This window comes from Mycteria americana, chromosome 1, assembly GCF_035582795.1.
Source record: "Mycteria americana isolate JAX WOST 10 ecotype Jacksonville Zoo and Gardens chromosome 1, USCA_MyAme_1.0, whole genome shotgun sequence".
NCBI lineage: Eukaryota > Metazoa > Chordata > Aves > Ciconiiformes > Ciconiidae > Mycteria > Mycteria americana.
The window spans coordinates 61,210,429-61,228,798 of NC_134365.1; the positions used below are offsets into that span (position 1 = coordinate 61,210,429).

Below are 18,370 nucleotides of genomic sequence, written 5' to 3' on the forward strand. Positions count from 1 at the left end.
GTATGCCTTTCTCCACAAATTAACTAAAGAAGCTTTCAAATGTCTGAAACAGCAACAATTTAATGTTTCACAAGTGTCAGGACAGAATCAGAACAAGTTTTTAAGACGAAGCAAGTTTCATAAGTGAATGGAAAATATGCAGGATATAGGACAAAGCTCTTTTTGAAAACTAAAACCATATGCCATGTTAAAGTGTTTCAGTTACAAGATTCAGGAGTAATAACTACAGGATATGTTAAGAACAAAACATAACGAAGTGTTGGCAGCTCTTACACATCTAACATTGCTTATCTCAGACCATGCTTGTTTTGCGGCAAGTTTCATAGTATAAAAATTAGAGAATGTCATAAAAAAAGGGGTATGACCAGTTCAACATTTATGTTTTCAGAAAACAATTAGGAAGGACTTGGTTGAGTGTCACAAATACCACTATGCTCCAAACAGGTGACTCTTAAGAGTTCAGTGGTGGCACTCTGGGGATACATCTACATTGGAAACTGCAGGGGAGCAGGCCATACTAAGTTATTTGCTGCAGCTAGATTGCCTCCGATATCCAAGCTAGCTCATTTCTAGAGCTAACTGGTATCCTTAAACTACACTATATTCTATGCAATTAGCTTTTGACTACAAAAAAAACCCAGTTAAAGTCTTCCATTTGTTGCATAAACTTACCTCATGACATCCTTGGAGCAGATTGGAGCTAAGCAGCTGGTGCATCTAACCAAAGGAGCAGATAATGCCATTTGTTGGGTTTTTGCTCTCCCCACTGCCCCAAATCCCCACGCTTACAAATACCATACTACCAACATATACAATTACTGATATCAAATGAAGTTGTTTCAGAGTGCAGTTGAAGTACCAATGGCTCAGAGAGACTAGGTGACTACTGTACCATAATTTACACATAGTATACTTTCAACACCCATGAATATAGGACTGAGTTTTAGACAAGTGATTATGTTTTGGTTTTGTTAAATTTCTAAAAAGTCTCCCTATATCTCCTTCTTGTACAACCATAGCCACTGAAAAAGTAAGCTTACGTGCTTAGAAGTTCTCTGTAGGAACACAAGTTTTTAGAAAATACTGCATACACAACATTCACAGCCTTCTTCTATGGGCTTCCAAAGAGGTCACTTATTTGCAAAGTCAGTACACACACACACAAAAGAGATCACCAACAGCTTCTATTTTAAGGCAACCTCAAGCTGTGCATTACAAGTGCATTTTGCCTCACACGCTGCAGAGGATCTACAGATGTTCCCATCTGAGGTGCGTCAACATTTGGAATCTGTCAGTACACAATTTACATGGATGATGTTTCTTTCTTTCTTAAGGCCTCATCTACCTTTTTTGGTTTGTTTTAAATAAAAGTATTGCATTTTACTCAAAAATCAAAATGCAAAGTAGGAGAGAAAGATGTAGTGAAAAATTCCTTGCATTTGCTTAAACAGAGCAAGAAGCTAACCTGGTGCATCATGGAGTTGAGACAACAGCTTTGCTAGTTCTTCAGTGGTTTCCAACTACACAAGGGAATTTCTTTCAAGTCAGACAGTTGTTCTAGATGACCGCAAAAATAAGCTCAGTTTCCACTAAGCCATCATTTTTTCTAGTGTAAGAAGTTTATTAGAAGCAAGTTTTCACTTGCAGGAGATAGATGCATATCATTAAGTACACCTGAGATGGAGCAATCTTATTTTCAGTAAAAATTGACAAGGTTTCAGATACCAGGATTCGTAAAGGGAGTCTAAAGCTCATTCTGGGAACTGCACAGGACAGTTCTTTACACAGCTTCACCTAGTAAAAAGATATTTTTCTAATAAGGCATGAAGTTAGTTTACTCTTTATGATCCCTTCTACCAATGTTGTCAAACTTTTTCACTTCCATCTCCCACTCTCATTTCCAATTTCTGCACACCTCCAGTTCTATTTGCTCCAGTCTGCACTGGCAGAATGCAGTCATTGATAGTTAACAGGCTGCCTGCAAATACAGTTTCACAGCTGAAACTATTCAGGTACATCCAACAATGCCATTACACAGCTGAAGGATCGTTAGCAGGAGGATGTGGAAACCACTGAGAACAGTAAACGGCATCGGGTCATATTGATGGTACGGCAGAGATTACCAAGTTTTATGTTCACATTTTAGTCCAAAACTGCAAAAGACTTACAGTAAATGAATATTCAAATATGTATTAATCCCTTCAGATACACTTACTCACTTCTATAGTTATCAAGTGTAACATTTCACCAGATACAAAGCTTCAATCTAGGCTCTAATAAATCTTCATACTCTGTGCTAGCCAAGCTTCTTCTGTCCTTTTCAGATGACATCAAGTTACTTGCACAGCTCTTTAGAAGATAAAGTGTCTAAGACACATGGCTTCTCATGGTCCAAATCTTAGCAGATTTTAATGCCACTGATGTAATACTCTGAAGAATCAAGAATGTCTCAGTTTTGGTTTTAGTCAGACTTATCCTTTTTCTTTCCTGTTAAAGGCACTTTACTTGCAACAGCAGATCCTACAGCTGTAACACCTCCAGCCACAGCAGAAACACTTCCTTTGACTAGCCCCACTCCCATTGAAGGCACAGATGTGACCGCTGTTTTGGTAATTTCCAAGCTCTTCCCTCCAATCCAAGCAACACCCCCGATTGTGGCACCAACAGCTCCCTTCGTGACACTGAAGAGGCCACCAGTCACACGAGAAAGCATTCCAGGCTGCTGCTGCGGGTGGTCTTTTAACGAACCTAAGGGAGGAAATAACAATCAAGTCAATCTCAGTGCTATGATTAAAGCATTTTCAAAAGGAAAGTTCTTCATCAGTATTTCCTTTTCTAGCCTAACAGCTATCGCACACAGCATATACTTACCTCGCAGGCTACTTTTCTTGGATGCTCATACAATACCATTGTTCCAAATAAGAAAAGACACCTTGCTGCAGCCAGATGTACCTCAATGCTGTTTTCTAAAACACAAGTCAATACTGAGTCTACAAATATCAGGCATAAAGCTCCCAGACGATCTTACAAGATAAACTTCTGTTCTCTGTGTGCACCATCGCTTTCCCAGACTCTGCAAAGTCTCATGGCCAGGTTAGCCTCATTTCTGGACTTTATTAATGGGGAGGAGGAACCCTCCTGTTGCCCCCACCCTAATATTCAGAGTTAACCCACAGCAGGGGACACACCCCAAAAAAGCAGCAGCACTACCTTGCTGTTCAAATCTCTAAGAAAGGACTGGAAAAAGTTTCCTGGAGAAGCAGAGCTAAAGGCTTATTTAAAAAAGAGCTGTTCTTTGAAAAGAGTTCACCTTGAGACAAAGTTGTTTCTTTCCTTAATAATTACTGTTTTGAAGATGTGTTTACAAGGGTTGTGTGCAGGGGTCAGGAAAGAGGGAAAGAAGGTTACAAACAAGAGAGCAATCAGAGGAGTCAAAAGAAGCGTGAGAAGGACAAAACTGATGCCAACTCTTCACTGTATCACTTCCTTTCTTCTTCCTTTCTCTCCTGTACACAAATTTAATTTTCTTCCAAAAAGGCCTTTTCTGCAATTTGCATAGGGAAGGGGGGGGGGGGGGGGAAGGGGGGCAAGTCCAATGGCCAAATAAGCTCATTAAATACCAAAAGTGGTCCCCAAAGGCTTTAAAAATAACAAGAGTTACAGGCTCCCAACAGAAGTCCTAATATGATCCACAAAACCAAAATTTCAAGCCATAGGATTTCTGCATGTTATTGACCAGGTAATATATGGGGGTTTTTTAATGTTATGTTTAACCTGCACTTTGCACAGCTTCTTGCTATATGCTATACAAGTCAATTCTTATTGCATATTTATGGTACAATTACATAGCCTCAAAATAATAGAAAGTATTACAGTAATAGAAAGACTCCCAGAATTAGCCACTGAGCCTTCCAATAGTTTAGTATTACTTCATATTTCCAAATGTAGGCTTCAAAATCCTAAAGAGATACATGCACCTTTCCTCTAAAGGGAATTAAGACGACCCCACTACTGCATAAGCATCATCTAATCTTCAAAGAAGAAATAGGAAGATGAAGCAGTATGTTAATGTTGTATTGAAGCACACAAGAAAGTATCACCCACTGCACCTATAAACCAGTAGCGCTGATGCGTGTTTGTCTGCAAGGTATTTTCAATGTGAACCTTGAGAAATCTCTGGTCTTCACAACAGTGTTGTATAGGTAAGCATTTTTTTCAGCTTCTGTCTTGTCAATTCCTCACCAACCCCAAACACTTCTTAAAAAACGTTTCAGAGAGAACCATGGCAAGAGACAGCCAGTTAACAAAAGTAGGGTAAGAGTTCCACAGTCTTTTGTATTTTCTAGCTACCTGTAGATAATATATGGGATTTAACAGACATGTTTCCCTTCCTTAGGGAAAAACAACAGGGGGAACTAAGAAAAGAGCAAGTGGGGCCACAGTGGGCAGTGCTAGGGAAGAAACAAACATGAAATAAAGAGGTGAGGGAGTCAGCAGCAGAAAGAACATGCTTGGAAGAGGACGAGTCTAGAGATGCAGGGGAAAAGAAAAACCAGATCTAGATCCACCAAAGACCTACATCCAGCTTGTCAATGCATTCACTCTGCACTGCGACATGCCTTAGGAGAACCAGCAGAACACGTCTCAGCTTCCAGAGCCCTGACTGTTGACAACTCGCCTTCAGAGGACAGTTTCCAAGAGTCACCTCCCACCACTCATCTACTACAAGATGAAAACTAGGGTGAACAACTTCCCATGCACCTCCAATGAGTTTGCGATAGTGCCAGGACTGACCCAGAACTCAGAATTCATTAAAAAAGTGTGAAGTTTCAAGTTCCTATGTGCGTGCTGAGAATAATTCAAACAAAAGACACCATGTAAATGAGAGAATTTCTTACAAGTTTGACAAAAAGCAAAAAAAAAAAAAACCATAAAAGGAACAATGCAGCTCAAGGGAGCAGAAAATACTAAAAATGCTTCCAGCTTACGCTAGTCTCTCTTATTTAAGAAATTGATACAGGTAACAGAAAGGGTCATGGAAACTAGAAACAAACGACATCCTTTTACTTAAAGCCAAGTAATATCTTTGCTCGTTCATTCTAGGCCAGTAGCTTTCAACCTGAACATCTCCAGCAAAAATGCATTGCCCACACAAGCACACAGAGATCAGAATTTCTATTTACATACAGAAAGCCTTTAAAGAAACACACTCAGAGGCATATATAGAGCCTGGTATAAAATCCACTGTCTAGGTATTATTCATCAGAGGATTCTTGTGACCAGACTTACACACCTTGTAAAAAATTCACTCAGAAAGTGCTTCACTTCCACCTAACTGGGTCACCATCATCAGGGTGAATGGGAGTAAATTCTTATCTCATTTAATTTTAAGCGCTGATTTCAGTAAATCAGACCTGATACTAGCAAAAAAGGATCCATCATAGCTAACTTTAAAAATAACAAGAAACAAACAAACAAAAGTAATCTTGACATGCTTTTCCTCATATTACTTCAGGTAGCCAATCCTTTGACAACATCTACTCTATTTCACAAGTGTAAATACTGACTGTGACTTGGCCCAAAACTGTGTTCAGTTTTGGGCCCCTCGCTACAAGAGGGATATTGAGGTGCTGGAGCGTGTGCAGAGAAGGGCAACAAAGCTGGTGAAGGGTCTGGAGCACAAGTCTTATGAGGAGCGGCTGAGGGAGCTGGGACTGTTTAGCCTGGAGAAAAGGAGGCTGAGGGGAGACCTTATCGCTCTCTTCAACTACCTGAAAGGAGGTTCTAGAGAGGTGGGGGTCGGTCTCTTCTCCCAGGTAACAAGGGATAGGACAAGAGGAAATGGCCTCAAGTTGCGCCAGGGGAGGTTTAGACTGGATATTAGGAAATTTTTTCTTCACCGAGAGGGTTATCAAGCATTGGAACAGGCTGCCCAGGGAAGTGGTTGAGTCACCATCCCTGGAGGTATTTAAAAGACATTTGGATGAGGTGCTTAGGGACATGGTGTAGTGGTGGTTTTGGCAGTGTTAGGTTTATGGTTGGACTCGATGATCTTAAAGGTCTTTTCCAACCTATATGATTCTGTGATTCTGTGTATTAATAACTTCTGGTGATGGTTGACACATTCCCATTTCATTCCTGTTCGCATTGTCCATAGTAAATGCCCGCAACTGCAAAGAGTTTTTATTGCTGGTTGATTTCTATTCTAGGATACGTATTCCCAGTCTCCTTGTTTCTAACCAGTATGAGAAAGAAGGTAAAACAGATCATTCCTAAATCTAGGGAGAAAATAACCCAAGTTCCCTGTTCAGGGGTTGGCTCTACCATGCTACCTCGCAGCCAGCTTCCTGCAGAAAAGAGTCCAACAGCAAACAAGAGTCTGAATGAACGTAGGTTGCAAAGGTTGGCAGCATTTGCAAAGCAGAAAATAAAGCATTAGAATAGCACTCCTCATAGAAAGCATGAGCACAAAAGCTTCTTCTACATATGTATTTCTTTAAAGCCTTTGGGCACCAAGCTTCAAGTGTGATTTGGGCAAACTGGAACTCTATATCTTTACAAAAAACTGCAAATTGATTTTGGAATTGAGCCTTTCCTCTAAGGATTTTTTTTTTGGCAGCCTGTTCAGAGAGACAATCTTCTTGCCAACATTGAACTGGTAGCCTTCCATCCACGTTTGGCCATCTTTCTATCATGGTGTAAGCATATTGCATATGAAGGCCTTGTATGACATTTAAAACAGGGATGTTCTTCAAGGGTATTCCAACATTTTAACTAAACTCATAAGGCTTGAAGAGTGCACATGAAACAGAATCAAAAGGAAAAAGCCTCTTCAAGGATGGAGTTTCCATTAAGACGAGCTGTGTTTCATTCTACTCCCTCTAACTACACCAGCTTTCTCCATCTGCTTAGACTTCATATTCAAACTGGTTATTGTCATACTGAAAGAAGATACTGTGCAGGAGAAAATAAGTCTCAATTGCTCACAAATTTTAAATAAAACCTTGCAATACCTAGTGATGATCAGACTCTGCTGTTATGCTCTGCATCTGGACAACCTGCTGAATATTCCAGGAAGATAAAAAATGCCCACTTGTTTCACTGCCTTCCTCAAGAAAGAATCGGTTGTAGTTTACCAGGCAGACCACTGTTCACTTTCTGTATGTGAAGTTTAGCATGTATAAAACAATTCCATCTTTAGGGGGGGGGGGGGGGAGGAAGCGCCTTAAAAATTAGACTTGAAGATAACACACATTAGGGCATAGTTTCCAACCTGGCATTTGCTTTCAGAAATGCTTCTGGGATCTTGACAACCCCGTAAGAGCTTAAAAAGATTTTTGTCCTCACACCATGATACTGTAACAAGTTCAAGTATAATAGAGCTTAAGAACCACTGTGCCATGAAAATCTATTTCTCCCTTATCTCTCATCTTCTTGTACTTGTGTTTCCTGTCTAATAGTTGTTAAGAATAGAGTGAGCTATTCCACTTCAACCCCTTCTGCTACAGTTAGTGGATAATACTGTTGTTCAAGTGAAGTAAATTGTTCAGTTATGCACCATATAAAAGCTGAGCAAAAAAACCCAAACCAACAAACAAACAGAGCTTTAAAGGGCCATTATAAATTGAAAAGCAATGAAATGAGAGGACTAGGGACTCACCAGCCTCTACATCCAAGACATTTGGACTTAAAGCAAGAGAAGAGAGAACACAGACAACCTATGTGCCAAGAATGGCTTTTGATCTAGTATGCTTCCAGTCACATTATGCAAACGGGACTCTTCACAGTCCTGCCGTTTCACAGCCCGGAAGGTAACTCTGCTCATTTGCAACTGCATTTCCTCTGCAGATCTAATAACCAATTTACGATTCATTTGGTTCAGGAGACCAAGATGCCACTGCATTAATGAAGTCAAGCGTTTGTTTGTTTTTATGAAATCACGAGATTAAGTCAACAGTTAGAACCACAGTTAATTGTATGCTGGAAAAGGATCTCCAAAAGTAGTAATAAAGTTCCATGTATTTTTAAACACATCTTGTTTAACAGTCACAAGCACTATGAACTCAGCAAGGTGTCCAAAAGAGAAGCTGGGCTCTTTCCATCTCACATAATGAGCAGCAGAAATAAACACCCATTGGACCAATTCACATCTCTGGAAACTAATCTGCAAATTATGTCCTGCAGTATCTGCCTATCTTCTCTATCATTTATCAGTACAGTTGTTTACCGAGTTATATTCAGTGGCCTTATTGTAATCAGGGTAATGCAGAAGTGAACAATAATCCAGGCCCATCCCATCCTGAGGTTGTCTTGCTTTCTGTTACTTAAATGGAAGTTAAAGTGTTCAGCTTGCAGATCCATTTTTTTAAAGAGAGAACTGAACTTCCGATGAATTTCTATGAATTTACTTCATATTATGAAAACCAATACATACCTTCTGGTGGTTCATCATGAAGGTATGATGGGACTTCCTGTTGATTTTTGTCCGTTTGATTCATTATTGCCTAAAAAAGAAATTCACATATGCTATACGTCTTTTCTGGCAAAGCATAAATGTAATCCATGAATCCAAAATTCATGTTGCTTAAGTTCCACAGAAAAGGAACTTTTCATTACTAGATAAGCTAGCAGCTCCTGCCAAACTGCTGCTCTTTTTATTATCAGACTGTGCTTTTGCATTCTTCACCCAGACTCAATACTTGAAAAAGGAGCCCTCCACCAGGTCAGCAGGCTTGGTGAGGGCTGCCACTCCACACCAAGTGCATCTCAAACCTAAAAAGCAATTAGGAAGAAAACCAGTATGAAAACAAAACAGCCATTGCCATACAACAGTTTATGTTTATGTATTAAAAAAGAAAAGCCTAGTGATTGTAGAGGTGGTGGGCACCAGAAAAACAACAGCAGCGTGCCTGTAAGATCTGTTAATACCTGGAAAGCAGCAGTTTAAAGAAACAAGTCCTGGCAGCAGAATTCAAATAAATGCCATGAAAACAAGATGGAAGAATTGTAATGAAAACACTCCATTTATCACGTAGCAGCACTGCATACAGAGAGTGGTGACAGCAGCAGAACTAGACTGTTTTAACTCTACTCAAGCCTTCCAATGAAAATGTTTCAGAAAGTTACTTTACACCAAAAGCTGTTTCCTAGAGCAGTTCTAGAGCAGCAGTCCCTGACGCTGAGGGGAAGCACAGGAGAAAGCTCAAATCAGCTGTGCTGCTTACTACATTTTTCCCTTCAGAGGGGAAGAAAGCAGTATCTAGTCCAGGTTTCCCTCTTGCTTTCTTCCCCCAAAGTGTGCCTTGGTGTTAAGTCCTGCCTCCTCCCCTGAGCCCTCCTGCCAATCCTTTCCCTCCTCAGCAGGCACTGAGGTGAAAGGAGAAAGACAGACAAGTTGCATTATACCACTCAGCATCCTTCTATCTTCTTGTCAGTGACCTCTTAGTTCCCTTCTCCCTGCACATATACACAAGCCTTTAAATAATTTAATTTCTTCCAGGAGTCACCAACCACCACAAAAATAATTCCATCCTCTCTTGCTGTGCCCAGATGTCTCTGTACCTCCTCTGGGTGAGAAAACAGTGGCTGGGATCTGAAGAAGGGATGAGGAGGCAGAAGCAGAACTTGAGGGTGGGAAGACTCACCTAGAAAACAACAGCTAAAGCCCTCACAGTGTAATTATGAAGTCAAAAAATCACAGTAAAAACCGGCACCCACACACTAAATGATAGATCTTCAGATGCGAAGCAAGCCTAAATGGAATATTAAAGAGTCCTCACAATCAGCACTAAAGGTATCAGTTCATGACTCAGAAAACATGGTACCTTTACACAAGAAGCTGAACAGGAAAGCAAGCAAAAAAACCCGACTACCAGGATGGCTGACTTGATGGCAATGCTGCACAAGTACATCTCAAAAGCCAGAAACGCAAGCGTGGAAGCTAAGAAATAGGAAAGTGAGTAGCAACACATCAAGATGGAAGACTAAACAGATGAGGGCTAAGAGGCAATTTGAAAAAGTGTCAGTTATATAATTCCTTGTTCTTTTATTTAATCACAGGTCAGTAAGTCAAGAGGGGGGGAGGGGGGAAGGCGTGCAGGGAAAGAGAGGCCGCCGGATCACAGGGAGCAACTGAGGGCAATCAGGTTCTGAGAAAGGACTGGATTCAGATACTAGGCAATTTCTTTGCATTTGTCTAATGCAAGCTAGAACAAATATAAAGATTCATCCTCACTGTGTGAAGTTACATGTAGGCTGTTGCTTTTTTCCAACCAAAATATCAAGCACTGTAAGAAAGAGAAGGCAGACACTGTAAGAAACTGACAGGCCTGACATTATTTTATCAAAACATCTGTACAAAGCTGAAGTAACTGTGTTTCTACTTAACATGTGGCCATTTTGTTCGTTAAGATGATTACTGTATCAGGAATTTGGAAGGAGTGGTTTGTTGCATTAGGGAAGGTCCTAAAAAAAAAGTAAAAATCACAACCTAGCAAGCTTTACTTCAAACAAAGGAATAAAAAAAAGTGACCAAAATAGTTTTAAAGCAGACTCAAGGGAAACACAAATGAAGCCAGAGATAAATTAATTTTTATAAGGAACTACCTCCGCTAATATATTTGTATCTAGCCTGCATGTAACGTGCAAAAGAAACCCAGATGCAATTGCTTGTTTGAGCTTCCAGAAAGTTTCTGTCAACAATTCCTCATAAGAGGCTCAGAAAAGTTATTTAACCTTATGAGGCAAGACAAAACACTGTCAGGGATTATCAACAAGGTTAGAGGGGAGTCGGAGTAAGTTACCAGTTTTGAACATGGCAGAACACTAGAAAGGGTCAGAAGGGTCCACACAAATTTTAATATTTTCCACTATTAAGAAGGTGTTGGACACTGCAGCACTGACAGCAGATACAGCCCTGATGACATACCAAGGCTCTCTTGCGCTAGGCATCATACAGGTATTTAATTAATACAAGACCTGTCCAATGGAAAGAATCAGAGTAAGACTGGCAAACAGATAGCGTGGGGAAAAGATGCCTTCATAACTCTCCATAAGCTAGGTTGAGCCACTGTCAGGTTTGCTTGCAGATCCTGCAAAGCTAAATGAGCAAAGCAATGTATTGGCAGGGGAGTTTCACAGCAGAGTTTCTGGTTTAGTGATAAAGTATTAAAAAAAAAAAAAAGAAAGTGTAAAAAAATCACAGCGCTACATAAAAAATAGTGACAAGATTAGGTATTCCCTCCCCTGCTACCTTCCCCAAAACCTCAAGGTTATGTAATTTTCGACCACAGCTACTTTTTAAAAGTTAGACAGGAATATTACACAATATATCACTCACATGCAATGAATTAACACACTTACAACTCCTTCTAAACCACAGAAATACATCACTGTCTTACAACTACATGGACACAGTGGTCTATCTTCCACAGCTCAGGCACCAGTAACCTGCTGCTATCAGACCCCAGAAGCCAATGGAGTACTACGGGGGCCTGAGAAGAGCAGCTAAGGGAAAATAAGTCACTGTTGGTAGGACTGAATTTGCTCTACACAGAAGGGAGCCTTCAGGGGTTTGCAGATGAGAAAGTTGAAGACTAATGTATGATGTGTCATTCTACAGGTGCCTGGAAGCACTCCAGGGATGCTCCAAGAGATGTGCCTAACCAGCTTGTGCTAGTTTTTACTCCCTGTTCTCCTATGCATCATTGTGAGTGAAAACAGAATCACATCGCTGTCAGAAAAGGCTCACAGCTTGACTCAAAACAGTACTTGGTACACAAGAACGCTCACAGAGCACAATTCAAGTCCTTTTGTTTTTCTGTAGAAGCTCTCCAGTGAATCACAGAATCAAGATGGAGATGCAACAAAGGACTTAAGCAGACAATTTTAAGATATCTAGGTTACAGCCTGCGTCATGCATCCTTGTAGCCAATTTAACACGTCAGGAGACTTAAGAGCCTCTGAAAAGTGATCCAAAATCCTGTGTGCTAAACAGGGTGTAGCATATCTGGTGAACAGGAAATACTATGTACAGGAGCATGTCTTAAACCTGGCTCCCCTCCAGAGATTTAAGGTGAATATTTCTATTGACTGGAGGTCAAAGGCCTGGAATAACTGCTTGGTGGCAGATGACTTCATCCAGTCTTCAGACGAAGAGGGCAGGAATATAATTTTTTTCTTAAAAAATTGGAGTTAGAAAAGTAGAAACCACTCACTATCTTTTACGTAATACCATCAAGGTGAAAGCACTCACAGTTCAATGCCTCTGTCGTTTAACAAGATCCAAGCTTGTATGTCTCACGTTGCAGGAGTCCCCTGGTCACCAGACTGTAGTGTATCCTAAGGGAGGTTCCTCTTCACCCTCCCTGCTGAAGGTGTGTCCCCACAAAGAAGAAGAAAGCAAAATTCATGAGACCCAATAGAGATTACAACTCAGCTAACACCTAAGGCGCTGATCTGGAGGTGCAAGGATAAGACTTTTGTGCAGAGAATTACATTATTCGGACACGGTATTGATTAAGGAACTTTGGAAACTTAAGTTAGAAGCTGCAGATTCAAAGTCCCCTATGCACTGAATCATTAGTCACAATTATTACCGGTATTGCAAGTGCGTGCAACAAGGCAAAGATTTATCAGAAGTCTGAACTTTGGAACTTTTCCAATACATTTTTCAGAATCTTCTTCAAAATATGCTAAGACTAGCCAAAAAAAAAAAAAAAAAGGAAAAAGGCGGCAAGCAAATAGATCTTTCTTTGGCATTTTCATCCTGTGATGCCAAATTCAGTGCTTTGTGTCACTAGGGAAAAGCCTCCAGCTTCATTTAACACCTGCATTAAATGATCACATGGAATGAGGTGGGATGTCTGAGTCCTGGTAGAACTGATACAGACATTCATGAAGCAGACATCTCGTGTATCAGTGGCACTCTCCAGTCTCCTCCTTCATCTGTAAGCTTTCTATTTTCTTATGTTAAGAAGCAGAAGCAAACCCAGATCTTAAGAGATTTCAAACAGGGACACATGTAAACTGCTTTCTGGTTTTTTGTTTTGTTTTGTTTTTTTTTTCCCCCTGTGCACTTATGAGGGTGCTAGTCATTTAAGAGATAAGGGATAACTTCTCATCTTTTTTAACACCACATTAAAATACGTACCAACCTTCATACTAGAAAAATTTTTTAAAAAGTCACTCACTTGGTTTTAAAGAAGAAAATAGATTTCCATATTGTCAGAATATGAAATATATAGGAAGCTTCAAAGTTTTATACAGTTGTAAAGAAAGTGGTTTAGAAGAGGATTTTTAATTCAAAAGCTCTTTATAACATTAGCACTGTTACAGGACCCTGAATGAAAGCGCTAGGAAACTCTGGAGGTAATGGTACAGCCACACGTACATTCACATCAAAGCTGATTAAAGTAAAACTTTCTCACCAAATATATTCCTTTGCGAAGATGTCTAGTTAGCTGTTTCCACAAAAGTATTCTGCATACACCTACAAGAGAAGTAGAAGGTTAATGACGTCTTATGGAACAGCACTACTGTCACATACCTGCCATGGGAGTATGGTAGGAATCATAAATACAAAGCCCCCTGGCAAGGGAGAAGTGCAGTTGGCATGGCCTTAAGATGCTGAAATTTTATGAGATTTATCTCACCAAAACACCGATTCCTTCTGTGTTCTTGGGCAATAGAGATAATTTTACTTGCTCCATATGCTGTCATGAGGATTACTACGAAGCACAGTAATCAATGTTAAGACACAACCTCTCCTTAACGAGTCTGCAGTTCTTGGACAGCAATTTGTGTAAAGTTTTAGTCTTCCATTGAAAAGTGGGCTCTACCCATTACAGACACGTGTGCAACTTCCTGAGCTTCAGATGATGCTCTTGATGTCTTTCTGACTTCACAGACAAAAAGCCCTACTGTTTCAGCACAGCAAACCTGGCCCAAGCAGCAGCCAGTAAAAGCTGGCTTGTTTCAATGCCACTACTCAGATATTTGCGGGCAGCAATGAAACTACCCAAGGATGGGGCCAATTTCGGTTGGCAGCATAACGCTGCTTCAGAAGGCTGCAGCAGCAGCAGCAAACAGCGCTGGAACTATTCACCTGACAGAACTGCAAACAAACCCATCGCCTTGTCTTAGTCCACCACAAAAAAAATTATCTTCCTTCTGCCCACCAGCTATGCAGTTAGAAAGCTTGGCTACAGAGCTGATGGAGAACAAAACAACCCTTGCCATATGCAGCTCTCCCTCCCCTCTTTCTGCAGCTGCAGCAGATTTCAAAGTGAACCTGATGTCTTTCATGTACATGAAAAAAAAATATTTTTAGGGATGATACTTTAAGAAATACATTTTGGAAAGAGGAAGAGTGCTCTACTTTCCAAATTAAACAAGGAAATAAGCATGAAGCCAAAAAGGTAATCCCACCCATGGCTGCTCTTCAGGGTACTGCTTCAAGCTGCACAAGCGACCCCTGACTATTAGCTTCCCTGCTTTACACCTTGGATTAGGGCTTGTAACTTGTTAGGAGTAAGAGTGCTTAGTACTGTTAATTCTCTCAGACATAACCCTCAGAGCACAGCCGATATGGAAATGTGTTTTTCAGTTAGTTAATGCAAGGGAGACAGTTGACTGAGCTTCTGCAAGAAGAAAGAGTCAACGCTAACAGCACTGTAGTAAAAAAACAAATCCAGGCACGTAGAAAGCGTGTAGCTAAAAACCAAGAGCATAGCAGACATTTCAACAAGCCTTCTGTTTAAAAGCCAAGTTTCAAAATTCAGATTTATATACAAAGCAGGACCAGCTTGGAAGCGAGCATGCACATTTCAGAGGAAAAAAAGACACAGTTTTCAGGGAAAGACTACAGCAAGTTGATCAGAAGTTTCCAGGTGTGAACCACAGCTTACTTTTAAACCTGTAGCAGGATGGGCTACACCCCCTCCCCACCCCCCAAGATACCAAGTCTGCCATAAGAAATATAAACAACAAGCTCACAGCGTGCAGGGCTCAGCAGGCAGCTGGGAAGGTAATAAAACATAACTGTATTAAAAAACAAGCACACACATACCACAATTAAAGGCAAGAAAGGAGGCATATCTCCTGAAAACAAACAAACAAACAAAGCACCTTAACTCTGCCCGGGACATTACAGCATCATATCTGCCCATAAGAGAATCCAGCATTTCTCCATCACCCTCAACTACAGTACAGATCAGGCTGCAGAAGAGGCTCTAGGGAACACCTGATGTTGGCAATCAAATTTCCTCCAAAGCAAGGATTTGCAAAATACCAAATCAAAGGCCGCAGGAAGCTGAATTCCCCTTTTCTAGTTCTCCAAAACTGGTTTCTAGAAATTAAATGGCAAATTCCAGTGAGGCACAGGGCACAGCTTCAGAAACACCAAGGACTTGCTCCATTTTACGAGTCCTTTCAGCCTCCACCTCCTGCTAGTTCAGCTTTCCAAAGCAGAGCCTCCCCATTTCTTCTAATGCTTTCCCAATGCCTGAGCTCCACATCCGCCTCCGCTCTCCTTTTCCACAAGGCCTTCAAAGACAAATCCTGACAGTGCCTAACAGCCAGAGAGATAAAGCAGCTGCTGAACTTCCTTGCCACCCCTGCTAATGAAATAATTAACTTTTTCCCTAGCGTCCACCACCTGTTTGTTGGTCTGACATTTAGACCTGCTCACTTGCCGGACAAGGACCACCTTTCGGTTTGCACTTTTGCAACACAGTCCATTTTGATACTGAGGCGGCAACACCAACTCTACTGAATGTTTAACCACAGCTTAACAGAAAGCTTTAAAAAAAAAGTCTGGATAGTAGGTACTGAGCAGTCTTAAAACTGATGTGCATACAAACCAGTATTTGTGTACTAAATTAAGCTATCTTGTATGTGCACTTCCAATTACACAGACACATGCTGCCTGAAGCAATGCTCTGGACACAATGAAGCAGGCTACATGCACTTGGTATTCATCTTCCTTACAGAGTGACATCCTGATTCAGAGTTCTTGTTTTCAGCCCGGTTAAACGAGCGGGAGGAAGCATTTAATCGCATCCGCAGAGGCTGTCTATGAGCTTCACACAATGACCAGAACCAGCTGCACGGCTAAAATAACTTGGATTTATTTTCAGGCCACAGCACATAAACGCCTAGGCTAGGCGAATGCTGAAAGCTAAGCTGCTCCCGAACAGTTCACAAAAAACTCTTCCAGATTCTGCTCCATCAAGCTGGACTTGAGAGAAATGGATGAAATAAAGAGCAAGTTACTACAGGAAACATCAGAGCACAGCGAAGTTTAAAAAGAAAAAGGGAAAACCCAAAGCAAAGCTTCTACTGGCACAGAGAAGTTCACGGCGGAGAACAAGACCAGCCAGGAGCGAGGCCAAGGCGAGCACGGCTTCCTCGGCTGCCCTCCCGGGTAGGCGGGAGGCGCTCCGCCATGAACGCGGGGAGCGCGGCGCCCGGCCCCGGGCGGGCGGCAGCGGCAGGACGCGGCAGCCGGCCCCGAGCCCGAGCCCGCACCCGAGGAGGCGCCGACTCCGGCCCGTCGAGGCCCCACAGCCCCCTCGTAGGGCGGCCCAAGCCCCCGCAGCCCCCGCCACGTCCTCCCCTCGCAGCTACCTGCCTCCGCGGCGGAGCTCGGGAGGCGGCCCGGCAGCGACCCCCGCCCGCCTCCCTCGCCGGGCCGGCCGCGGGCACCGCCGGGCACCTCAGCGCAGGGCGGCGGCACTGACGTGGCAGCCAAGGCCGCGGCAGAGCCGCTACGGCCGGGCCAGGCCGGCCCTCCCTCCCTCACGCCCCCCGGTGCCGCGGCAGGAAGCACAAAGGCGGGCGGGCTGCGCCCGCCCCGGGCCCCCGGCGCGGCGGGAGGCGCCGGGGGCAGGTGGCGGCCGCGGCCCCTCTTCCCCGGGCCCGCCTCCCCCGCCGGCGGCTCCGCCGGGGCGCGCCGGGTCCCCTCCCGCCTCCTCCCCCAGAAGTTTCCCTTCCTCCGCGGGGAGGAAAAGAGGGGAGGCAGGAAGGGCGCTCGGGCGGCTGGCTGCCCGCCCGCCGGGCTCCCCCGGCTAACGGCGGAGCGGGGCACCGGGGCGGCAGCGGCCGCTCAGCCCTCACTCACCGCGCGGCGGACACGCTCGGCTCGGCTGGGCTCCGCCGCAGACTTTACTCCTGCGCCTTTCCCCGCTGCCGACGTGGCGCCCGCCGCCGCCCGCCCCGTCGGCGCCCGCAGACCCCGCCCCAGCGCCCGGCGCGGCGCGGCCCCCTCGGTGGCCGGGGGGCGCGCAGGCGCCGCCGCTCCCGCCCCTCCCCGCCCCGGGGCTGCCGGGGGGCCCCCGCGGCGTGCCCTCCACCCGGCCTCCGCCTCCGGCGCCATAGGTCCCTGCCGGCCGCCCTCGGAGGGGCGGGCCGCCCCTGAAGGCCTACGTAGGCCCCGGCCGGACCCTCACGGCCCCCACAGGCCCGCGGGCACCTTCCGCACCCGGTGATCGGGGTAGGCCCAGACACACAGGGTCCGGCCCCCCCGAAGCGCCCTGCGCTGCGTGGGACCTCCGTGGCTGCGGGGCCGGGGCACCGAGGTGGAGGAAGATGCCAGGTCGTGGTAGGGCAGAGGAGAGGAGGAAGGGGATGACAGCGTTGCCATCGCTGACCGAGATGCTGTGGGGTGCGGGAGTTGGGCTTGCGGCACTCGGTTGGGCTGGGGATCGCCTCGGCCGAGAGGTCGGGGGGCACAGATGCGCCCTTGGGGCGCCGTGGCCGCGCTGCCGGCAGAAGGGGAGGCTGCAGAAGCTCCCTGCAGCAAGGAGCAACACCGTCCTGCAAGGAGCGCTGCCCAGTGCGGTGCCAGCGGCGTGGTGTGAAGCCGCTACGCTAATCGGAAAGATCTGGGTTTACGTTAAGCAGCATTTACATTGCACCCTTTATCCCAGCTATTGTCTGAGTGAGTGGAGCTCACTACTTGCACACAACCTGTAGGGAATAAAGTTGTAGTCATGATGGTTTAAGGGCATGACTTTCTAGGTAACTACACCAGCATGGATAGTTGGGGAAAGACAGGTTTTCTGGTGCTCGCCCCTTCTTTGGGACCTCTCCACGTGCACCTCTAAGGATCTTTGGGGATGAACAGTGACTTTCAAGTTTGTTAGACAAGGAAATGTTGGATGGCCAAGGCAGAGAGGGAAGTCCCAGGTACTTAAAACGTGAGTTTAGAAACAGAACTCTCAGCAGCACAGGAATACTAAATACCCCATGAAATGCTTCACAAGATAAAAAACTTGCATAGGCAAAATACTACCTCCACTTCTTCCGCCCGGCTTTGCGCTTGACTGCTGCCCTTCTGCTCCACCCTCCTCTCTATGAAGAGGCGTGTATG

At 44.1% G+C, this 18,370-nt stretch overlaps 1 protein-coding gene across 6 annotated transcripts; it reads right to left on the reverse strand.

Annotated features, from left to right (window-relative positions):
- Nucleotides 1-40: 40 nt before the first annotated feature.
- TMEM263 (transmembrane protein 263) lies at nucleotides 41-17,268 on the reverse strand. 6 transcript variants are annotated; one of them, XM_075501900.1, is made up of 5 exons: nucleotides 17,120-17,268; nucleotides 13,428-13,489; nucleotides 12,254-12,365; nucleotides 8,435-8,504; nucleotides 41-2,748 (listed from the first exon to the last, which is right to left on the reverse strand). In XM_075501900.1, exons 4-5 carry the CDS (start codon nucleotides 8,496-8,498, stop codon nucleotides 2,462-2,464), a joined length of 351 nt encoding a protein of 116 aa, XP_075358015.1. In that variant the 5' UTR covers nucleotides 8,499-8,504; nucleotides 12,254-12,365; nucleotides 13,428-13,489; nucleotides 17,120-17,268; the 3' UTR covers nucleotides 41-2,461. The 6 variants fall into 6 exon arrangements, with proteins under 6 accessions (XP_075358015.1, XP_075357990.1, XP_075358029.1 ...); XM_075501875.1 differs by having other exon boundaries at nucleotides 12,254-12,368; XM_075501914.1 differs by lacking the exon at nucleotides 17,120-17,268 and adding an exon at nucleotides 16,631-16,792.
- Between the last annotated feature and the right edge of the window lie 1,102 nt (nucleotides 17,269-18,370).